This window comes from Cyclopterus lumpus, chromosome 3, assembly GCF_009769545.1.
Source record: "Cyclopterus lumpus isolate fCycLum1 chromosome 3, fCycLum1.pri, whole genome shotgun sequence".
NCBI lineage: Eukaryota > Metazoa > Chordata > Actinopteri > Perciformes > Cyclopteridae > Cyclopterus > Cyclopterus lumpus.
The window spans coordinates 4,376,328-4,401,939 of NC_046968.1; the positions used below are offsets into that span (position 1 = coordinate 4,376,328).

A 25,612-nucleotide genomic window follows, 5' to 3' on the forward strand; every position below is an offset into this window, starting at 1 on the left:
TTTTCTAAAAAGGAGAGTAAGCGCACCTCTTTCCTCTGAACCTCCGTTCAGATATCCGCTTCGCTGCCGAGTCGCCTTCAACGGTCAGAACAAGTCCGGGGTTCACTCGCCGCTTCACGCAGCTGCTCGTATTTATGTTATCGCAGATTACAGCTGCATTGTTTGAAGTTGACTGACAGCCAGTGATATTTATGCTCATGCACAAGTGTGTATTTGGATTCCTTTGCTTTCGACGAGGCACACACACACACGCACACACACACACACACACATACACACACACACACACACACACACACACACACACACTGAGATGCACCGGTTGTAATCACGCTGCACACAAACCCAGCTGTGCGCAGACACACACACACACACACCTGCACACTCCCTGTCATTTGCTGTTGTCCTCGACATTCCGTCGATATCATTGTGTCCAAAAGAGCTTGTTTGATGCGGCTCTTGACTGACGCCGGCCGGCACTTTGTTCTCAGACCTGTGCAGCCATCTGTCTCTCTCTCTCTCTCTCTCTCTGTGTCTTCTCTCCCTCGCGCTCTTTCAGACTTCATAACTGTCTCCGGGAGATAACCGGCGGCCCCCGCCACACAGACAGGTTCCTTCAGACACCAAACATGTTGAGAGAGATGATATATATTTATGTATTAGTGGGAGGTTATGGAGGATAAACTTGTGTCACTTTACTAGAAAATTAAATAAATATACCGAACACACATGAATGTGTGGAAATTAACCTAAATTATTGTATGATTTACATCTAGTCTGTGACTGACCCTAATCGCACATAAAAAAAACCCAAAAAGTTATGTATATCAGTGGAAAGCTCATAATCAGCCAGAGCTCTCGATCATCTCCGGTCAAATTTGGCTCGGCGAGGAACTTTCAAAGCGGTCGTAAACCGGCGACCGCAGCTGAGTCGTGGAACCGGACCCCGTGGGATGGGAGCGCGGTCCGTGCCCCGCGTGGTGAGGAAAGAACCATTCGTCTCAATGCACGTGCCATTTGTTTGAATGCAGAGACGCACAGATTGATTTCTCTTCATCCATCTTTGGTCCACGCCTCTCTTCAGTCTCCCCCACCCCTATTGAATAAACACAGGCATTTTATAGACACCGGCCCCCGATGCCGGGATATTGTTTTTTGCTCCCTCTGTTATGTATTGATCCCCCCCGTCTGTATGCACAGGGTGGACACTTATAGATGTACACATGCACACACGTGAACAAAGAGGCACATACGCTCACGGAGATCACTGAAGGAGGAGGTGTGTGTGTGTGTGTGTGTGTGTGTGTGTGTGTGTGTGTGGGACATTCAGCATTGATGTCTGACTACTGATTCCTTGTCATCTTATTATTACCCCCCCCCCCCCCCCCCCCCCCCCCCCCCCCCCACACACACACACACACACACACACTCGACATGGAGGCCCCGCGTTGTTGTTGCGTGTTTCTTTGAGCATAGTTAAACTACTCAGGCAACGACTCCATCGCTAATTATAGCTTTCCACTTGAGCGGCGACACAGACACGTCGGGCTCCCGTGTTAACTTCTCCGGCGTGGCGTTGGCTTTTTCCAGGCATGTTGCGTCTCGTCGCCGGCGCTACACTCGGTCTCCTGCGGAAAAAAAGGTTGAAAAGCAGCAGCGAGACCTGCTTTCGGTGCATTCTGGAGCTTTTTGAGCGTGCGGTCGTGCCCGATGATGTAGCTCGACTCCGGAGATGTTACGACTCGCTCCCTTTAACCACAGAATACCCGTGATGTTGGTTAAGCAGACGCTTTCTTTGTCTTTTTTTTTATTCCAGGCGGCCACGAAATCCTGAATGAAATGCTCAAAATCCTTTTGCTTTCAACTCTCCGTTATTGTTTTAGATGCTGGCGACGTTGTCCATTTAAATATAGTGTACAACAAACAAAGACAAGATCTCTGTCGTCCGAGGAGAGTTTCCTTGTCGAAAGAGGCGCGAACGCATGGAAAAAAAGAAAAGAACCGTTAACTGGTGCGCTCTTAGCTTCAGCTCTTGCGTCTCAAGTTGCTGATCAGACTGTCTGTGAATATCCGTTGTGTAGGTACCTGCTGGCTACACCAGATATTGATATCATGGTAAAAGACCAATCAAAAGCTGCCCTCTCATCGCTATGTCGTGTCCTAAAGAAATCTCTCCCGGTGCCATAAAGCGCTCTGGCACACACCGTGAAACGCGTTATAGATGCCAGTAGAAGCTGCCAGTGTCCTCGGCCGCTTGTTTGTGGTAATTAAACACTGATGCCTACAAACAAAGGTGGCAATGATTTATTGATGTTACAGTACTACAAGTGGTACGTTGAACAATCAGAGGTTTGCTCGGCGGATATCGCATCCTCCGTGTTAGGACCAGCGACCCGAAGCCGAAGAACCCCTTTGAGGATCCCTCCTCCGCCTGTCCGGGCTGAAGCGGTGGCCGAGTACACACGCTCGAGTAGCAAGCGCCGATCGAGGCCTGGCGCCGGCTGTCCGCTCCATCCAGAAGGCAACTCGGCAGGACGTTAGCCGGCTCAGCATTCTGGGATAGCTGCCCGGGGGTCCCGGATGACCTCAAGAGTTAAAAGCAAACAGCGGGAGAGATAGACGAAGGCCTGGAGGAAGCATGGAAACTGTCAGGGAGACTGGGGAGGTATGTGGATGAAGGGGGTTTTTGAGAGATGGGCGGGAAGACACGAGGAGGATAAAACCATCCAAAAATTGTACGTTGAGATGTTGTACAAGAACAAGTCAAAAGAAAGGGGGGGGGGGTTACCGAAGTAAAGTGGACACCACTGTCTTTTGTGGCTCACGCCCCTTGATACCAACCCCCCCCCCAAGCACCAAGTAAGAGATCAGTAAATACATGGTGTTCAAAGTCCTGTTGGCTAGAAACCGCGTTGCAAGGAAGACATGTTCATAGTTAGAGCCCATCAGCTCAAAGCGGGGGGTGAAAGGCCTCCCCATCAAAGAGGAGAGAGAGACGCAATAATGGTTTCGGATAGAAGAATGGCGGGCATCCTGGAGGGCATACATCGTGTGCGTAGCACATTGCACAAAGGGAAAGTAGAAACCAAAGTTACAGATATAGTTGTGAAAGGAATGGGGGGGAAACAAACACCTGAGAGCAGAAGTTTGAAGCGTTCTTACTTCCACGCCTCCGCACTCCTTGGCTTTTGCTGCAGGAAGCGATTTTTAGGTAGTCAGAAAGTTTCATGAAAATAGTCACGGCATCGTTAAGGTGTGTGGGGAGAGGAAGTGGGGGAAGTGTGGGGGGGTTGAAGATGACGCACACTTCATTGCCGGAGCGTCAGTGGCCATCCTCACCGACGCTCTTGTCGCGAAAAAGTTAGTGTGCGTGTGTGTGTGTGTGTGTGTGTGTGTGTGTGTGTGTGTGTGTGTGAGTGTGCGTGTGTGTGAGAGAGAGCGAGGAATTGAGAATGTCGTCCCTCAGATGGACCCGGTGAGCGACATGTCAGATCTGTCATTCCCCTTTCCCACAGTCGTCTTCTCCTTGGCCCGATAATGACACTTAAGAAGGTAATGGTGTAAATGAAAGCTGCCCCCCCCCCCCCCATTCTGCATGTCTCTCTACCTCTCTCTCTCTGGTGAACAAAGGGGCCTTATTATACCTCCCTGTCAGCATCGCTCTGTGTCTCACCGCTGTACAATCACTGTTTTCAGCAGCACTGTCAGCATGGGGTAAATGGAGAGAGAGGCTGAGAGAGCTGGGCGAGACAGGTAGAGGGAGAATTGGGCACCTCTCTCTCTCTCTCTCTCCAGTGGCAGTATTCAACACCAGTCATCTCGAAGTGCTCTTTTTCTTTTTGCGCATCGTTCGTTTGTTGAAGACGTCTTTGTGTGGAGCTTTTTTTTTTTTGTTCTTCCTTATTTCTTTTTTTAAAAGCTTGAACAGGCAGTGTAATTTATTTGAGGCACGCGTTCACACGACACACATACGAACACACCCACACACACACACACTCCTTAAGTCGAGAGATATCTTCTTATTGGGGAATCTTTCAATAAATCAATGTGACTTTAAACACATTTCCCAGGCGACGCGGCTGACCTGATAAGAAGTGAACTAATCTCTTTTGAGGCTGCCGGGAGAGCTTTGAACCAAATCTACTGTGCATCTATCACCAAGGTTATTTGTCAATGGCTGCTAATCCCAGGTAAATTTCCCTGGTTTTATATCAGGGGTTCTCATGTCTGAAGTTTCTCGGCCTTGGGAAAATAAGAGAGCGGGCTTACAGAAAGTCAGGGAACAAAAGAAATGTTATGGATTTCAGCAGCAGCACAATGGCTGAGGGTGGGAGAGGCAGCCGAGAGGCTCACACACACACACACACACACACTGAGAGTTTATGAATCCTTGTTTGCGCAATCAGATCAAATTTGCATGCATCCTCGTGAAATAGTTTGTTATTGTAATGTTCGGACAAGATCAAACGCGTTACTTGTAAGCATACGCAGAAGTAAAATGCAATTTTTGATTTCTTGTTTTTGCATTTCTTCATTCCAAAAACAAGAACAAAATCTTTTTTTTTGTTCTGACCACGTCGTTTTTTTAATATGTTTTTATTATGAGCCTCTACCAGATGTCCAAGAAAGTACACTTTCAACAATTGTCATATATTTGCATTAAAGTGAAATTAAAGACATTTCGGCTTAAAGAGATCTATAAGAGCAAGATATAAAACCTAAAAATTAAATTATAAATATACTCATAAAGCATTATAATATCTTCATAGCAAAGTATATCATTAAAGTTATAAGCACTCGTGATTTATATATTTTGATGACTTTGATCACTGATATTGTCTTTGCAAAGATCATCAGGTATTATAATTATCATAGTTGTAAGAAATTATCATTTTTGTGTCTATATGTCATAAGTCACTCTAAGTAAATTGTTTGCTAAAGTAAAAATGTATTGCATTTTATAAGTTGTTGAATTTAATGATATTTTTCCCTAACTTAAATCACTTAATGACCACTTAGAGTAACTTAAAATCATATTAGAATGTATTATTAAAGTGAATATCATGCATTATAACAATATTAAAACTATATTAACTATGGGAATCATAACGCACTTTCATCTTTGCAAAAACCAGTGAGTGACCAGCAATTATAAATTATTATGATACTTATTATATTAATGAGTGCCTATAACTATAGTTATACAGTGCTATAAACAGAGTTTATAAGACCCTATAAGTATAATAGTTATAATGCAAAGACATGGGCGTCAAAGAAATGTTACCAAAATGTTTTTACATGTAACATAATATATTATTTAAGATGAATAAATACAATTTAATTTTTTTTTTTTTATGTATGTTTACATGAATCATCAGAAAGTCATACAATATGCAGCGAGAGTGCAGCATTTCATTGAGTCCTAAAGACCACTTCCTCCTACGCTCCTATGGACGGGCCCTTTTGGGAGGAGCCCGACGTACCGCTTTGTCACCGACCCGCACCCCAACTCCGGGTCGGAGCGGCCCTCGGGGGTCTGTGTAATTTACGAGCACCCAAATTAGCAAGGTTGTGACCGACGTCTGGTCCCACTATTTGCAAAATATCTAACACCCCCTCACAAACACACACACACACACACACACACACACACACACACACACACACACACACACACACACACACACTGTTTGGCAATAAATAATTGATCGGACACATTACTGAAAATGGGTTTTTTTCATGTATCAGCCATGTGTTCTGTGCTCCACTCCCTCACATGGAAAGAAACATTTCTTTGATTTGATTAGATTTTCATCCCCTCTTTTTTGTTCTCTCTCTCTCTCACTGTCCCTTGTAGTTTCCCCTCCCTCCCCCTACCATGTGTGCAGAGGATCATGGAAAATCTCCTGCCATATCTGTCATCTGTCACGCTCTCTGACGAACAGTTTTGATCTCTCGCCCCTCTGTTTACGGCCGCTGTCAGGCGGAGAGAATCGTAGCCGTGAGTGCTTACACCAGCGCGTAAATAGTTTGACGTGTGGCTCCGTTACAAAGTTGCGGGGAGTAAATAAGGAACCAAACAACCCACGCGGAATTGCAATTAAGTTGTGCGTCTGCTTCATGAAATGTTTGGAGCGGGCGTGATTTCGGGCTCGCTCTTTTAACATTTCCAAAGTCTTGATATCAAAAGTGTGTGCGTGTGTGTGTGTGTTTGTGTGTGTGTGTGTGTGTGCGCGTTGCTTTTCTTCCAGGAGATCAGAGGGTGAGCGCAGCTTATTATGGATAACACTCACTACACACACACACTCACACAGTGGGGGATGGCGGAGGGATATGTTCCGATTGCTGTTCAATCTTTCCGTGGTGAGGTCATGGTGTGAAGGTCCAAGTGACACAGAGGATTTAGAGAAGAACCCCCCCAGACAGCCTGAAGACTCATCATCCGGTTTGAATAAAAACAGTAGTATTTCTTTAAAGTGGGTTCTTCGGTTTAAATATTAATTTCCGTTTGGCATCTTTGGACACGTCAAGATCTCCTCAAGGAGTAACATTAACGTTTCTTTTGTCTGTATGTGACCTACGTTTTGTTTTCCTGCTGTTCGAGGATCGTTTTTAACTGCGCCTTAAAGTATTTTATTTTCAGAATACATAATACAAAGCAATCAGCTAAGAGGGAGAGACGACCCCCTTTAGTCTTCCAGTCGAACTGTTTGTTTTAACTCATCAGCGATGACGTCCTGCATGGGAGGCCTTTCTTCAGTAGTTGAACAAAGTTCAGTTCAATAAGGGAAGCAGTGGAACACACAAATTGTATATTGCACTGTTTCTGGTGGAGTATGATAAAAAGAGAGTACGGTTAATAAGCACTTGATAGGACCTTTAAATAGAGGTTGTTGAACGTTGAACTGACATTTTGATATTATTGAGCTCAATTCTTTACCTTAGCTACAGACAGCAAGATGGAACAAGTCATCATGACAATTAATTTTATTCTGCATTTGTTTTTTTTTCTTCATTTCGAGGTAATAATAAAAAAAACCAAATGTTTCTTCCCACTGCACAAATGCCACAAGGACGTGTCGAACCTAACTCATTTATTTCGATAGATGCAATTCAAATAACATTTTTCATTCGTCAACATGAATTCAATATGGACAGCTTTTCAAATCCAAAGATAGTGGCGTCAGTATTGGATACAAATGTTTTTTTAAAAAGCCCAATCGGTCGGACCTACTGTGGGTGCGAGGCTATATGCGGACGCTCTGAGACAAATCAGTGCGAATGTCGGGGACAGACGGAAGGAAGGCAGAGAGGAAATGACCAGAGAGCGAGGGACACAGAGAGAAATGGAGAGCGAAAGAGAGAGAGTGAGTGATTCTGGGAGGAGGCGAAGACGAGGAGGAAGTGGAGGGGTTTGGGGTGTTGTGGGGGTGGGGGGCTGATCTTGGAAAGGTTTAGTATATCATAATTATCCCGTTAAGTAACGGCGGAGCGGCCTCCCCGGGGGAATTTGTCTTAAATGGAAGATTTGCAAGGAGAACGGGTCAGAGAGAAAAAAACGTCTTCCAGTCGGCAGGAAATCCTGTTTACATTTACATAATCATATCAACACTCACTCCTTCTTCTTCTTCTTCTTATTCTTGGTCTTTCTTTTGGGTGCCTTTAAAAAAAAAAAGACAAATGAGGGAGGGCTCTAGGCTGCTGCTTGTCGACGTTTGTTGCTCTTCTTTCTATTTTTTTGTAATGTTTTTTTTGCTTGCTGTTATTTTCTTAAAAGTGCTGCCAATGTTGGCAAGAATGCCTTGCTTTTTTTTTTTTTCTTGCTTTTTTTGTTAATCTCTTGCCAACACCTCTTAACATCCCTCCACCTCGTAATGTCCTCTTTAAGTGGAGTTTCTCAGACCTTTTGGCCTGTTTCCCTGGTTTGGCACGGTGGAAAGAGAAGAAAAAAAGGAAAAAAGCTGAGGCATAAATAAGGAATGGCATGCCCGGCTGTGTGAGTCTTAATTGAGATCTGCTAAGAGCAGGCAGCAGATGTTTGTAGCAGCAACTGTTGAATCATCAGAGACCACGGAGAGCTTGTGAAACGGTGGTGAAAAAGAAGCCAGGTGCTCCACTTGTTTTCTTTTTTAAAAAACATATATTCCTCACTTTCTCTGCCTTTTTTTCTCTCTCTCCCTCTCTCTCTTTCTTTCTTTACATCATGGAAAAACTGAAGCGGTGCTGTGAAAGTGTGTGTGGGGAGGGGGAAAAGAAAAGAAATGAGAAACACACATATGTGGGTCAGCGATGGTTTAGCAATGCTAAACTGTTGTGAAGTGTCTGCATCCTTCATGTGTCTGCTAAAAAAGGAAAAGAAAAGAAGAAGAAACAAATTGTATTTCATCAAACTGTGCGGAATATTTAAGGTACCCCATATTTTATAAAATAAATATGCTTCTACTTTTGAACTCATAACCATTCACATTTAACGTAATACATGTAATTGTATTTATTATAGTATTGTGTATTGATTTTAATTGATGTGACTTCAACAGCACCCAAACATCGATTCAGGATTACTCGGTTGGCGTGGTGGGAACCATTTGTGTCTTTGTGTGTGGCGGTCCGAACTACATTCATTAAGTATTGTTTGATAGAAATCCATTGATTTATGCAAAGGAGGCGTGTTCCTTTTTTCTTCTCCTACTTGAGGCCTCCAAAGGGAGTCGAAACAGGTTCAGTGTGAGAACCACTCGACTACAAAAAAACATTGTCGGGGCACCTGTTGACCTGCTGTCCCCTGAACGCCCCGCCATGTTACAATGACAATGCCAGGAAGCTATCTCCCTGCTGGAATAACACCTGGCAGGTTAAATAAAGCTGCATAAAACCCCTAAACTCTAGATTTTGACGCACACGTCGGGGGCTTTAACAAATTAGCAGTTAGTCCTGTGACGTCCAACCCGCTTGATGGACAGGAATCATGGGATGTTTGGGGCCTCATGGGAATATAAGGACCAAACACACACTGAGCTTGAATCAGTGCACTGTTCTTATTTAGATGAAGCCTTTAATAATATTTCAGATAATCTTGTTTTCTTCTTTTGAATGTTAAAATGCGTTGATACTCAATCATGAAGTACAGGTACAACATTGGACTTATGTTCCCTCCTCCTCTTCAACCACCTTCTTCCATCCTCCCGATCTAAACTCTTGTTCATTTACCTGCAACATTTGAAAGCTTGGGAGAAACCCCTCATCTCCCCAATCCCCCCGACTCTGGGAACCGGCGACAGGTTGTCCGTGATTATGAATGATAACTACGATAGCTGGGGTTGGGTTACCCCTCCTATCTCTCTTGTTAATCTGCCTCTGTAGAAACTTGGTTTATTTCCGTCACAGTATCTGCATCTTTTATCTCTGAGTGTCTCTTGTCTTTTTTTTTTTTTGGCCTATAACCAATGCCGATATTTCAAACCACCGATTGTTGAGATTTGAGGGAAGGCTCACCAGTATCCATATTTAATGAAGGGCCTGATAGTTTGGCTTCATTACTCACAGTCTTTACTTTCCTGTGTGTGTCTTTATGACAGAGTATTATAGACTGTAGCAGGGCAACGTGCTTAGCGTTGCCCTATATATGCATATTGCCCTATATAATATTGCCCTATTTGCTGCCGCGTTCTCCTCCCTCTGTGATCTACCGTACATACGTCCTCCATGCTGCGTTGCCTCACTCCCTTTGTATCCTCTCCTCGTCGCCTCCTTCTTCTTCGTCGTCGTCGTCTTCTTTCGCAGCCAAATGAATGGGTTCTGGGATACGTTTCAATGGCCGATTAACAGACTCCTTCCTTCTTCCCATCTCCCATCTGGCTTCGTGCCACACCGAATTAGTAACCAGATATGTCACCACCACCGCGCCGGTGCGGATAACGCCGCCGCGCTTGTGGGAGGGCCGCAGCTCGCAGATTAGCGCCTACAATTAATACAATTGACTCGCAGGAAGGCCGTCTGCTCTCTGGTGTTTTGTAGTTTACTGCCACAGCGCTTGAAAACCAAGCGGCGGAGGAGAAGTTCAGATAAAGGAAAGAGTGTGTGTGTGTGTGTGTTGAGATTGGACAGTGCCAAGGAATTTTAATTTTTAACTACGGGTCATGATAATTAAGTACCACACAGTGTATAATTCTGCTGTACATATACACATTTGGGTAAAAAGCTCTCTAAAATATAATATATTTCACAAACAGAAAAACAGGTTTGTTGTTGCGTTGAACATTGTGCATTCACAACTGGAGAAGTTCGCCACATCTTTTCCTCCTTCTGGAAACACATCTAATAACTGAGACTGAGGGCGCTAATCCAAACATCCAGTGGCCTTTCAGCCTTTGTCCGAATCTCGGAGAATGAGGGAAGGATGTTAGTTCATGTAAGCACAAACCTTTCCCCCACAAAGAAGAAGTATATGTGGCGATGAGATGACCTCACCTATTCCTGGACAAAAGCGTCCTTTTCAGAGAAGGAGGGTCGGGTCGGCCCTGATAGTTCAGAAACTCGAGAGCCCAAATCCTTGATTTCCCTGCGAGAACATGAAGGCAACGCGGAGCTATCCGGAATGACAGACAGACACACACACACACACACACACACACACACACACTCCAAAAAAGAGAAAGAAAACAAGTTCTCCAAAATAACAGCCTCCATTTGACTGCGATGGAACCGGGGCACATGGGTAATTTGGCAGTTTAATGATTCTGTTCTCTCTCTTTCTTTCGTTGCTCTTTCTATCTCTCTCCCTTTTACATTAGACTACAGGCTTTTTCAAAGCACAGTGTGTCACAAGCATTTAAGATGTGGCCTTTTTCCCCCCCTGCACATTCCAACGCCATTATGCTACATTGTTGCTGAATAAAAGGCCGTATTATGTTCCAGCCCCCCCAGTAAAAAGGGCAGAAGTGGACCCAGTTTTTATCTGCTGAACGAATCAATCAGGATTATGTCAGCTGAAAAGAATCACAGACAGCCGTCGCCAGGCACTGTGTCTCTGTGTGTGCGTCAGTGTGTTCTCTCCCCTCCTCTGTGTGCGAAGGATGGGAAATGTGCACTTGTTGGTTATGAACATGCCCAGCTTGGTGACAAAGATGTCATTTGAGGTCTAAAAAGCAAGCATTATTATTTTTTCTATTTATGTATTTACCCTTCCCCCCCCCTCAGCCCAACCCTTTCTCCTCCTCTGTGGGAGGATTGGAAGGACACTAATTATCATTTCAGCAGAAATGATTAGGAGATCAAACAGGGATCGAATGCCATTTCCTTCCATTAATGCAGGGGGTTTAGAGTGCCTGTCATGGCTTGGCTTGTCCTCGGGCCTGTGGAGAGAAAAAAGGAGAGAACGCAGGGAAGAATGGAGGATGGAGAAGAGGCTTAAGAGGAAGGGGGCGAGGGAGGGACGGGACGGGATAGGGGTTTGGCAACAGAGAGACAGAAGAGTTATTCAGTTAAAAGGCCAATGGATTTTGCGAGCGCGGGTTGAGGCCATCATTTGAACAGGGGAAGATAATTAGAGCTATTATTTTTCTCGGGTGATTTTTTTCTGTGGAAATCTGCACAGAAACTGAACTTAGAAAAAGTTATAAAGGGACAGACACTGCCAGCCTTTTAGGTGTTACTGCAGAAGGTCGGTCTGGTCCCCTCCGGAAACCCCCAGAGCAAACAAGACATGCATTACCAACCATCTAGAGTTTCTAGACCGCGTGTTGTAATTTTGGAGTGGTTATTTTAGTGATTTCATAACATTGTGAGACTTGAGAAAAAGAACAGATTAGGAAAAGAATAGTCGGAATCGATGCAGGAGAGGGCAAGATAACCCCACTTTGAGTCTGTAGTAGGGGCTAGGATCCTATACGTCCCATGATGCAACTTGATAGCTTCTCTTTGATAGCGCCGAGTCAAGGCAGAAAGTGGGGCGCCAGAACACTCCCTCCATTTCGTCCTGAATAGCAATTTAATTAATAAAGAGTTATTGAAAAGCGGGCAGAAGCTCCCAAACCGGTTTAGCTCTTTAATAGAGGAGCACAGGACTTTCACTTAGGAGACTGCTGTTCGAGTTATTGTACCATGGCTTTGTTACGTCAGTTACGTACTGAACGAGTAACTTTGAAGCCTATTGTCGTCGCGCCTGGTCCTCAGGTCGAGTTGGGAGTGAGTGTTTCGGATGGCAGTCCGTACACAGACGGGGAAGTTGCATACAAGTGGATGACCGGTGACCAGTGAAGTGACGGTAACCATCAATGTAAGGAGAAGATGTGAAAATACGACATATCTGCTAGGTCAACATCCTGTGATACTTCTGTGATCGTGGACCCTTTTCGAGATCCAACCTCCAAAGTTTGAGGCCGAACGCAACAAAAACAAGCGACGCTGAGCCGGAGCCGAACAAAGTTGGATGTTTCCATTAAAAGATCAGAGAGACGCGAGGTGGATAGCTGGGAGATTAGCGACAATGCGGAGTAAAGGGGGCGGGGGGTTGCGGATGAGGTTGTGATTGTTTCAGCGTGTCAGATGAGAGAAATGTCAAAGGGAATGTGAGAGATGACCTCTGCGTTCATCGCCCGTTAATGACCCTGCAGCTCCCAGCTTCATTTTCCCTCTCATCAAAAACATTAGGCGAAAAAAAAAGAGAAAAAAAGAAGAAGAAAAAAAAACATTTCCTCCTGACTCCAATAGTCATTTCCCCCCGCATTGTATTTATGTATTGAAAAAAAAAAAAAAAAAGGTAATAGATCAAGCACATTCCATTATTCTCTTATAAGATCATTAGCAAATATAATTAGATATGAAAGAAAGTAATTTGGAGAGGAGAGGGGAGAAAAGCGCTATCAGGCAGAGAAGACAGATTGTAGCATCAGAGTGTTTGGGCTTAAATTGCTCAGCGGAGGTATTATCAAGCCGGCAATCTTTTAGCCTCAGAAATAGTTTTGGAGACAGAGAGCGAGAGATAGAAAGAGGCCACTAACATTCACTTCATTGTGTTTCTTTTTTCTTTTCTTTTTTTTACATTTTTCCTGGCTTTCTTTATTTTATTTTTTTTCCCCTCCTCTGAATCCTCCCATCCTGTCACACACTAGACCCGAGAGTTTGCTGCGAAACAAAACTGAGTTTATAAAAAGAAAACAAGTTGACATGGAGTCATCACACACACACACACACACACACACACACACACGAACGCACACATACGGGCACACAAAAAAGACAAAACAAGAAAAAATAACTAAAAACAACACATTATCACAGACAAACAGGTAACCTTTTTTACCCGCTCCTTCGCACATATTGATTCGGCTTTTGTATTATTTTTGCAACTTAAAAAAAACAACAGAAATAACACACAAATTGCACTGCCACCTTGAAGTCGCTTTTTTTTTTTTCCTTCTCTTTTTCGCGAGGAACATTTCTCCGCCACACGCCTCGTCTCCTCTCTCTCTCTCTCTCTCTCTCTCTCTCTCTCTCTCCCTCCCTCCCTCTCTTGCTCGCACTCCACCTGCGTACACAGGAGTTTTCCCCTCACTCTTTGTTGCACCTTAACACCACACTATGTTTGTCTAATAGGGATCTGAGTCGAAAGCAGACTGGGAGCACAACAATCCTGCTGCGTCGCACCACAAATTTGCTTCTTTTTTTCCCTCCCTCTCCCTCACCCCTTCTTCTCATTCTTCTTCTTCTTCTTCTTCTTCTTTAGTGGTGCTTTGAGGGATTGGGGGGAGGGTGCAGAGGAGGGGTGGCAGGGTGGATGTGGATTTTTCTAGTCTTTTGTGCGAATCACAGGGAATGGTAACTATAAACATCCTGTATTCATTAAAACCATCTAAAAATAAAATTTTGGAAGGGTGGGGGGTGCACTCACTTCCTCGACGCTCCTCCTCGGTGTATACAAGCGGGCCGTGTTATGCCTGGTGCTGCTCATATTTACATATTTATAAATACTGGGCTGTACAATGAGACGGGCCGTGCCAAGAACAACACTTTGTGCGAGCGGAGGGCCTGGATGCCTGGGAGAGGAACAAAGGAGCCACCGCCACCTTCAGGGGCCGCTCTCTGTCAAAGTCCAGATGGAGACCGTCCTCCATTCTAGATGAGATGTATGAGATGTGACATCACTCTCTCGGCGCGTCCTACCGCAGCCGTGTCCACAATGCATCATGAACACTCTTATAATGCGTTACAAGACGCCCATTGCGCCGCTGAATTATAGTCATAAGCACTCATACATATTTGGGATGGTTGACATCAATAACGACTTTGAAGGGAATGCATCATAATACTTTATGCTGGTCCCTCACAAACGTGTTTTTTGGATCATAGTGTCTTATAATTCCCATAGTTCTAATAGATTAGAATGTTTTTTACATTGCATTATAATAACTGAGTATAATGTGATTATAAATTTGATCTAAGTGGTCTTTGTTTAAGTGAAGTGAAAAGATATCATTAAAAAAGTCTAAGCTTAAACTTCGTACAAAACACTTGTCAAAATGAATTTCTTGATCGGGGCTTCCCACGACTGTTTAGTTCAAAGCGAAGCCATGTCTCCTTATGACCCCGGGGGTCACCAGTCGCATGAGTCTCCCAGTCGTTGGTGAAAAGTCTGTCAAAATGTGTCTTAACACAGGATTTAATACAGTGAATAATGTGCATCGTGTATATCATCATATGATCAACAATTTCTGAAAACAAAAAGCGTTGAACTGAGCCTCGTTTCGACATCCTACATTGGCATTTAGAAAAGCTTTAAGTTGAACACAAAATGTCAGGTCAGTGTCGCTTTCGGTCCTTTAAAGTAAAAAGAAGAAGGAAAAAAGATACATATCGGCTTTCAAATGTCAATATCGGCTGAACCCTAATGGTCATCGCAGAATAGAAGAAGAGCTGAAACAGAGGCACCAGCATATTTATATAAATATATATATATATATATATATATATATATATATATATATATATATATATTACCACTCTACCAGAGCTTCTACTTGGTGAGTCAGGTGCTGTATCGCAGACTGCTATTAATGTCGGGTGATGCCTCTGAGACCAAGCCCTCACACTTAGTCACACACACACACGGGCGCACACACACACCCAGTCCAGCGCGTGCGTCCCAAGGCGGTCTTCCGACACATGCTCGTGGTGCAGTGCTCCGCCATTGTTCCCTCCTCCTGCCCATTAATCCATTGTGTTAAGCATGACACATGTATTAACAGTGGATGGATCCTGGAGCTATGGGTCCTCGCGCCATATGTTTCCTCTCCTCTCCAACAGACACCTCCGCCTCCATCTGCCGCGTCGCCGCGAGAGGGCGCTCGCTCTTTCACATCAGATTCTTTTGGGGGGGGGGGGGGGCAACGTGGGACATTTGTTGTGGGGATACGCCGGTTTCCTTAAATGCGAGACACTTTATGGACATGGAATTTTCACCAGGATCTTGTGTGCGGGCCGAGTGTTTGAAGGGAACACACCCAGAAGCGTTCATGTGATAAACGAATGCCAGGCAGGTTTTTTTCTTCTTTTTTTTCTGTGTCTGTAAGGTGCATCTGCCGTCTGCCCGAATGGGAAATTAAAAAACTGCGATGGGGAAGTTATGCTAAATCTATAAAGTTGGCCACGAAATCTCTTCCTCCACCCCCCACCCCTTCGCAGTGGCAGTTGTTTGGGGAGAAGGAGCACCGTGCTTAAATAATAACATTCCAGGTGGCTTAGTTAATGAACAGTGAAAATCAAATATGGGGCCCTAATCTGGAGCTCGTTACAGGAAGTTTCTTTACAGGGAAGTCAAAGGCAGGAAGTGCCCTTGGGGGGGAGAGCAAGGCATATTTTTTAGGCATCAAAACGAGGGGACTTTATTTATTTTGGTTAATTTCTGTTGTGTTATTGTTCATAGAATTAAAAAAAGTGTGAATGTCACGGACATGAGCAGATGATGTTTAACGGAGGCTTCTTTTTACTTATTGTTTCTCCAGTGCTTCGGTTAAAATTATCAACTCATTTAAGTTCTGGCTTCTCATACAGACATGTTGAATCTCCATCAGTTGGGGAAATGTCTGTAGAGGTGTCTGCTCAGCTGCCTGTATGCAGGCTTCACTGTCTCATTCGCTGTATTAGCTTGCCATCTTGTGGCGGAAGTTGGGTATGACATGACTTTGCTGGTGAGGGAATCCTAATGTGAGAATGTGATGGAAAAACACCAGTTAGTTGGCTATCAAAGAGACCAACCCTTCCACGTACCTCTTCACACTCTCTCATTCCACTATTTCAATCTACCAATATCATTAGGATAATAAATAAAACTATTTGTAATTATCCTTGAGTATCACCGGACTGATGCCGAGCGAACAACGTGGAGCAGTAACAGCGCGAGAGACACATGAGATGCACCGTAAACGTGGGTTAGAGAGCTCCGCTGTGCTCACCGACAGCTCCGGAGTCATTACTCAACGCTGAATCGAAGAGATGTTTTATCGCGTTATTAGCTCTTTATTTTCCCTCCGCCACGACGCCGCCACTTCCTATCATTTTCATATTCATTTCCATCCTCGCAAAAAAGAAAAACAAGATGAGCAGCTCACATATGAATCTGTGTTTTAATTTGGTTTCGTCAAATTCATAACGCCACTTTCAAAGAACATGACATGCAAATGTGTTCGGCGGTGTTTTATTGCAAAAATTATTTTCTAAGACGTTGCTGAGGCAATGAAAGTGTAGAAAAAGATCAAGTTGTATTACTTAGAGGCCGCTGCTGTGGGACCTAATCACAGTTCTGCATTTATTTCTGTCTTAAAACTTTTATTATTTGTATTTTTTATTACATTTACTCACTTCACTTCTCGCATGTGTCACACTTCCTGTCACGCTTATTGAGCCGCACCAACCTTGATTGTAACAAGTGCGAAGCCACTGCTCCGGTTGTCGTAAAAAAAAATAAGGCCTAAGCGCCTCGTAACATTTTAGGAAAATGAGCATTTCGCCGAGCGTCCAATGCTGAGCCGCTGCTTATGGTGAGAGGGTCTTCTTACCCCGGTGATAGTCACGCCCTAGAATGCGAACCAGAATAAACTGTGGTGATCCGTGGAATCATTTATTTCTGCACGGGTTTCACTCTAAGGTGTTCCTTTTATTTCGTCCACCCTGTATGTTTCGCCACTGATCATCAGTTTACTAGTATGCACACAACAGATTTAATTGCTTTATAAACCTGTTGCTGGTCCAGGTCATACATATATATATATATGTATGTACTTTGAGGAGTCTGAATCCAGAGGAGACACTTTAAAGTTCACTGAAACGAGCAGTGGCTCGCCATGCCGATGCTTTTGGTTTTTATTCGTCCGTCTTCGATAGTTCAGCCAACTCAACGATACAATGGAGGTGAATTATAGTAAATTATATTAACAGCAAAACCAAACTGCGTCTCCGTTATTTGGGATAATCCAAAGACTTGTTACTGGACGGTTTTGACTGGGACTACTTGATGGCAAAGAAATAGTCCCTCTGAAAACAGTTGGCAGTGAGGTCTGTGGATGATCCAGACTATTCACCTCCATTGTATCGAGGTGAACCTTGACCCCTGAAACCAAAACTATCCTCATAACTAGATATAGTTGCAGGTAAGTGAACCGTATGCTTTTTTGTTTTGGTGAAATGACCCTTTAAATCTTTCACGTTTGACACACTTGTCTGTGGCCCAATGTACAAAGCTGACAGTCTCATGCATCCATTTGGCCCCACTCTGACCGTATAATGCAATGTGTTGGGTCCGTGGTGCTAATCTGCCTCTTGTTCTCTTATTGGCTGTAGTGCATCTCTGGGTAGGAGAGGAGGACCAGCCAATGACCCACGACCCCGCGCTGACCCACGACCCCAACCATCTTAACAACGACCTTAACCACCCTAACAACCATAACCTAGGCGACCCAGAGGGGCTGGACGCCCACGCTGTAAACAAAGACTAACGGCACCGCACCGGAGCAAGGCAGGATGGTGAGGATGGTGATGATGAAGGCGAGGAGGAGGAGGATGAAGGATAAATGAAGGAGTACACTATAACAAAGACTTTATTTAAGATGAAAAAAAAAAACACATACTACCGTCAGAGTCAAGAGAAGGCGTGAACTATATGAAGGAAAGTTTTGGGACAGTTTCCTGTCGGGGACGAATTTTGCTTGGACACTAAACAAAGTGAGGGCAACTTTCCTGTTTGGTCCCCCGTGGTCGGGATGCCCTCTCTGTCTTTGTTGTCTTCTCTCTTATACGATGTTGTTTTCTTTTGCCCTTTTTTCTTTTTCATGAAACTACCTGTCTGATTAGCACTTCCTGTAACCGGCACCGCGGATCTCTGATACATTCCTTGAGCTAGAAAAGGTGTGTCTTTTTTTTTAAGAAGAAAATGAACAACAACAAAAAAAAGTAGGAGTAGGACTGAAGTGTAGCGCTTAATCGGACGCTTTCAAAGACGTGTTCCTCTCCTGTTGAATGAAGAACACAGGTGGTGTTTCACCGTTATATCGTACCTGGAATGTATTCTACTGTAGAATAGAAACCCCACTTCACCGGGGCGGTTGACAGAGACCAAGCACATTTTTTTCTGTCAGACCAGCCGCCCCCCTGGCTCTCCTGTCAGTCACCGAATCCCCATGATGCATCACACCTGGTTAAAGGACAGGGCACCATATGACAATCTGCAATGCAAAGAAGAAGAAAAAAAAACATACTCACAGTTGACTTTTGACAATGGTGGTGCTAATGATGGTTGTGAAGGAGAAAGACTATTCAAGCTGCCCTAAATGTACTTATAATACTACAGTATACCCCCCGCCCCCCCTCTCTCCATCCCCAGGCCAGTACAGGCCTTCACCCTGCTATATGACTCCCCCTGTCTTTTTTTTTTGTTTCTTCTTTTTTTTTCTTCTTGTTCTTGTATCATTCGACACAGTCGCGTAATGTACATAGAGAGATATACAGTAGTTCCAAAAAAAAGAAGAAAAAAGAAAAGAGTGGAAACAAAAGTTTTAAAGCATTTGTGACAAGGAAGAAGCAAAGAAGTGACAGTTTACACGGCCACGCTCTCTAAAGAGGTAGGCATTTTCTTCTGGAGTTTGACTGAGAAGAATTTCAATACAAAAAAAAAGGAAGAAAGAAAAGAAGGGGGGGCGACAGTTTCTTTCTCTATCGCCCTCCGCCCCTCTCTCTCTCTTCATCTCTCACGTCAACCTCAAGGACTTTAGCGTCGCAGATGTTTCTAAAATACTGCCACCGATCATTGTTGCACAGTGTTACTGACTACTGAAAAATGGTTTGATGTATTTACTTTAAGATGAGTAAAAAAAAGAACAAAAAAAGAACAAAAAGAACAAAAAAACTGGAAAAAAATGACATATTGTGTATAGCCTTAGATACAAGTCATCTGTTATTGCTTCTACAATATGTAGCTGTGCTAGACTGTAGGACGTAGGGTTGATTTAATTTGTTTCTTTTCATTTTTTTCTTTTTTATATGTACTGTACATTTAATGCCTTCTCCATATAATGATCAAAAAAGAAAAAAAGAGGAAAAAGATGACAATCGTCTCCTGTGCTGCAAACATATTTGCCCCCATATATACAGAACCCATTATGCATAGAGGGACTTAATCCTTTCTTATTTCTTTTGTTTGTTTCGGTTCTCTGAAGTATTTTGCACTGTGATAGTATTATAAATCCAACCTATACAGTACAAAACTAGCTAACTAACTAAACTGAAGGTGTGTGTTTGTGTGTCCCTTGGCATTGTGAAATGTTTCTACGTCATTTTCTTTCTTTTTTTGTGAAACCCAGAGAAGAATTCTAATGCGGTATGTACAGTCCAACTATGATACTCATTTTAGTTTGAGCAACCCATATACTGTATATGTGGCTTCGACAAATTGTCCCCTCCCCCAGCCCAGCCCCAATTTAATTTTGATGCAACTGCCCCGTCTGGGCCTGCAGCGTGGGGCCCGGTACCGCTTTAGCCTGCGTGATCTTCTGTGCTCAGATTCCACCGCGAGGAGATTTTGCTGCAGGACAGCCTCTTGTTTCTTTTTTTTGTTTGTTTTACATTTTAATTTTGATTTATGTAGACTACAAATAAACCATTCTTTCAATTCCAATATGCCAGGAAAGGAGGGGATAAAAAGCTAAAAATCATGAAAAGTGAGACATATGAAAAGTGATGGTTGTAGGGAAATATAACAGGGTGTTTTGAAGGGAGGAATTCTTGGAAATGGGGTCCGAGCGAACCAATCAGACGAATCCTGCTGGAGGCACTGGCCAGTGGCTTTGACCTCTGACCTCATCTCTGTTTTCCAGGCGTGTAAAGAAGAGAGATTAATGGCGAGAGTCTCACTGGGGCTCTCTCCTTCTCTGAACCAGCTATAATGAGCATTCCACTCCACATATTATGTACAAAACCTGTCTTGTGAGCTGAACACTCTTTATGTTTCACTGTACCCTCATGGCAGATGCTTTGTTTTGTAACTACTGAACTGTACTTATAGTAAAAATAAAATGTATTCAAACTAAAAAAAAAAAGAAAAAAAATGGATTCTCACAGAGCAAACAGCCTGTTTCCTGTTCTTTTATTCATCTTCTTCATTTCTAACAGCGCTGGGAATCAGGAAGCCGAGCCGGCGCGTCGGAGTGTCACTGTAGCGATCAGAAGTGGGTAAACCGTTCGGATAGTTGGTCCATCACTCCCAAGTTATTATCTCAAATAACTTCACAAACTGCGCTCATGATGTCGAATACGCTCAACAGAATTACCGACTGCACCACTGTGTCTCCCAAAGGTGTACGTGGGGTAGCTGTAGTGAAACAACATGGGGGTGATGGGGAACACGCTCACAGAATCCCACGTGGCAGAATGGAAGGGAAAGACTAAGACATTTAAATCAGGTGGAATATCACTTTGTGACCAGAGACGGGCAGCGCATAGGGACCCGAATGTCAGGCCCCTCCCCACTGGACTTCACCTACAAAGAGAAACACATACCAACCAGGAAGAGACTAAAAGTGACCATAAAACAACCACAAAGAGCCACAAAAAGAATACAAAGATGGCAAAAAAACAACTGCAAAGAGATGCGAAAAAGCTGCAAAGCGACAAAGAGACTCTCAACGACTCTGAAAAGGAGCAAAACAAAAACAAGACGCCACACACAAAAATCAACTACAAAGACATAAAAATGATTTCAAAGAATAAAATAAAACATCTACAATGAGTTGCAAAACCACTACAAATAACTTGCTAGCTACAAGTAGATGCAAAACAACTACAAAAAGGGAAAAAAAACTACAACAAAGAATTACCAGTTCAAAGAGACAAGAACACAGCCACCACGAGATGCAAAATGTATACAAAGACACACAAACAAACACATACAAACAAAGCTGCAAAATACCCCAAATAATTAAAAAGTAACACAAAGCCACTACAAAGAGACACAAAATGACCAAACAACAAAAGAGGCTGAACAATTATTACGTCAGTGTGTCTTGCTTTTACATATCTCACGTCTCACCCACGCCCATGCTCAGATCTTTCTAATTATATATACAAATAAATATAAATATGTAAATATATATGTGAATATAAAATACTGCATTATATTGTCAACAAAGTGTACTAAAAGTGACTCATTACTCAGGAAATTTATAACCTGGGAACTAGCACAGTCAGGTGTTGGCGTGGCTCACTCAGTTCACTCTGTCACATGCTCTGCAGCCTGAAATAGAAGTGATGTAATATGATTATTAATAAACCTAAAAAGATGGGGATAACAAGTTACTGTGAAATACGCAGGGTTTTTATAGGATCCCATCAGGATTCAGTATTCTGTTAATACAAAAATTGGTAACTTTCTGTTTGGTAAATATTCTTCCATTGCATAAATAAATAAGTTAAAAAATGATGCATATACATTGCATACTTTTTGACAAACTCCAGCACAGATCAGCTCTTTAGGATCAATGAAATAGAATAAAATAAACGTGTAAACTGCATGGTTTTATACTGTGCCAATTCAGTTGTCGGTGTGCAGTATAAGATAACATGTAACTCCAAACTGCATTTAAAAATATCATATTTTAAATGGTTTTAACAAAGTCACAATGGTCACTGAAGACTTTGTCAGGGTTGATGTTCAGGGGTCCGAGGTCAGGGAAGCAATATAATGTACATTGGAAAATATTACATTGGCTTCATGAATACAATTGACTTGACGTGAAAAGAGAATAGAAGCAATTTTGTCAAAATAAGAAATGTAGTTTTAATTAAGTATTTTTTCAGTTCATTTCAATATATATATATATATATATATATATATATATATATATATATATATATATATATATACACACATGTGTATATATATATATACATATATATATATATGTATATATATATACATGCATGTTTATATATTGAAATGAACTGAACAAATACTTAATTAAAACTACATGTGTGTATGTGTGGGTGCCAATATAAATACACTTCCTCAAGGCAGTTCCCTCATAATAACATATAACTCCAACACAAAGTGTTCCTCCCCACTCCCCACTCATCTCAGCTCAGCTCGCTTTGTTTCAAGAGGAAGGCAATATTTCACGGTTGCTCTGCGCCGCATTGATGGAAACCGTATTTGTGTTAACCTAACGTCGGGACCCCCGAAGGCCGCTGAGCCTCTGGGAGGCTGCCCAGGTCAATGCCTTTACTAATTTTTAAACGGATCAGCTGCGCCGCACCAGATGTTGGTGGGTCTGGGCGGGGCGGGGGGTCTCGTGCCACAAATCCCCCAAGTCTGTTCCCAATAAAACTCACATCCGGAGAAAAGTAATTTTTGGACTGGTTTACATCCACAAGCACACACACACACACGCACACACACACACACGCACACACTGCCAAGGATGTTTCAGACAGCTGGACGTCTGAAACATACTGTAAATTATAGGTGCATTATAGGTGCATGTGTGTTTATAGATGGGGTAATTCCTAAATGTGTGTGTGTGTGTGTGTGTGTGTGTGTGTGTGTGTCATGCCTGTATGTTTGAGTTGAGGTGTGTGTCTGATTAAAGAACACATTAGGACATCTTCCATTCCATCCAGCTTGTCGTGTGTGTGTGTGTGTGTGTGTCGCTCTTGGTTGCTCATCTGAGTAAATTTCAACATTTGAAGCGCCCTCTTTTACAGTGATGAACACCGTTCTCTGCCCTTCTTTTAACTTCCTCCTCCCTCTCACGTCATTTGCTCTCTCTTTCTCTCTCTCTCTCTCTAGTATTCATTTCCTCTCACTTCCCCTCCACACAGCAAGTTGTGCAGCACATGTTTCGTGCGTGCGGGCCTCCATGCTTTAAGATGGCGCTCTGGTCGGTCATCGGGCAGATGGTGACCTGCCGATGAACCCGTCTTCCTGCTCATTTGTTCAGCTGCCTCCCCCCCCCCCCCCCCACCTTTTTTTGCATCGGGAGCGGCCTCGCCGTGCAGCTCTGCGGTCACGCCACCAGAGGGCGACGCAGACCAGGTTATGGTGCAGAGTCGGTGGCGGGCCTCCTCTGAGCAAGTTGCACTGCAGAGAGGAGCGATGGATGGCTTTGAGAAGACTCGCGTCATTGAAACTACTTTCAGGCCGACGGGATGAGAAATAAAATGATTTGGAATTGGTGCTGGTGATCAGATAATAAAAAACAACTCATCATTCGTTGAATGATTCAATTAAAAACACATTTAATTTAATTAAAACAAAACAAAAGTCAGGCTTTATTTGGGTGCCAAAACATTTTGCGCTACAGGGACTTTTTTTAAAATTAATTTGTGTTTACCCTATACTTCTGTGTCCTCCTCCTCCTCACGGGGGGGTTCTTTCCTTCCTCCTCGTTCCTTCCTGTCTTCAAACAGAGGTTCTCTTCCCTGACGTGTCATCATCTATATGCTCTCTTCACTGTCTCCGTCCAACTAGAGACTTTGGTTCTGTGCGTTAGCTCTTGCTATTGTGCTCTCAGGGCACCAACACTGTACATGCATATAGGATTTTAGATTCGAAGGGTTTTGCTCGATTTTAGAGTATGTATAGAGTCCTTTTCTTTTTCACCCACATTTTCTCTTTTTTATTTGCTCTCTCTTATATTAGAGGGTCCGCTTCACCTTTCACTTTGGATCTGTGTGCCGTTATTGTAAATAAGTAGAACAGCAGAACAGCGAGGGGTGCATACTGAAAGCAACACGACAGGCCAGAAAGTCACCGCCTCAGTTTAAGAACGGCCCTCTCCATTATGACTCCTTCTGGCGTGTGATCCTTCCTCCTGCCTCTAGGTAGCCTCCAAGGGCCGTGAGAAAAGGCCTGGAGCGAACGCCTGAAGGCGCATGCGCCAACGAGCAATCGTGCTCCAAAAACACACTTGAAATGTAAAACTATGTATTCTACAAAAAAGAATGACACGTGTCCTGTCCCATAGATTACACTCTGATTGCTGTCCTATGACACGTAACAAACATACATATGAGACACCAGACTGTGCTGTGCACAATGGAAGTATAGTGGACAGAACTATTTGTCAACCACCAAGTTACTCGCCTCCAATTTCACCGCATTCCCTCCTCTCATTTTATGAAGCTTTTGTTTTCAGTTCTATTTATTTGTTTTTTTCGGTGCTGTCGATGGGACAAGCCGGGCGTTGTGAGGACGTTACTCTGCATGTCCGAGAATGTGCAATCAGCATCCCTCGCTACTTTTTGACTTTTTATAGCCAAACAGCTAATAGAACGATCGATTTAGACCAAATAAATAAATAAGAGAACCGTTTCGGCCCCGATTCCTAGCAGGACGCTTACTGAGAGGCGCTAACACGACAGCTTGTCCCCTCATGCTCATGTGTCCCTCTGTTTCCTGCTCAGCATCTGTGCGTGTGCACGGGTGGGGGGGCATGCGCCAACGTCTGCAAGTGTGTCGCCATGTGCCCAGCAGAGTGTGTGTGTGTGTGTGTGTGTGTTGTGGTCTCCCTCTTTCGCTCTCCTGAGCTCTTATGAATCGATGATCATGTGGTGTAAGGGAGATAGATGGCCCCCAGCTCCATCTTGTCTCCTCTAATTGTAAAATATTAGTTACATTAGACTCTGGCCCATGATTAATGGAACTTATTTGGAAGGTGGACTCTCTGGCACGCACACGTACTCTGCCTTTCTCCCCCTCGCCCTCTCTCTCGGCCTACCAACGGTCTCCAAAGTCTCTTCCTGAAAGAATTGAGTGATTTCACTTAAAGCGGACAAATAGGCTTCCCCCTGGTGAGGGAGGAAAGAGGGGGGGAGGAAATAAGGAAGGGAGATAAGAAAGAGGGGAGAGCTTATGAAAGGGGGTGAATACCAGCTCCACCGGAAGAGGTTTTAAGGAGTTGTGATGTTGATAAGCTCCGTGGTAGAGGAATCTGTACGCGTGTCCTGATCGTGTTTACAAGCTGATCCCTGTGAAAAGAGGATATGTATATTTATTTATGTATATTATTTATTTAGTTGTCTAATGCTGCTGTTACCTTCTCAAAATGCATCCGAAGTTCAGACATCGAAAGTT

The 25,612-nt window shown here is 43.5% G+C and overlaps 1 protein-coding gene across 1 annotated transcript in view; it reads left to right on the forward strand.

Moving 5' to 3' along the window:
* The window catches only part of znf536 (zinc finger protein 536), a 90,028-nt gene extending 71,181 nt beyond the window's left edge, over positions 1-18,847 (forward strand). Inside the window, 1 exon segment of the mRNA XM_034529844.1 lies at positions 17,833-18,847. Within this exon segment, the coding sequence (XP_034385735.1) occupies positions 17,833-17,987 (155 nt within the window). The 3' untranslated portion in view covers positions 17,988-18,847.
* The last annotated feature ends 6,765 nt before the right edge of the window (positions 18,848-25,612 follow it).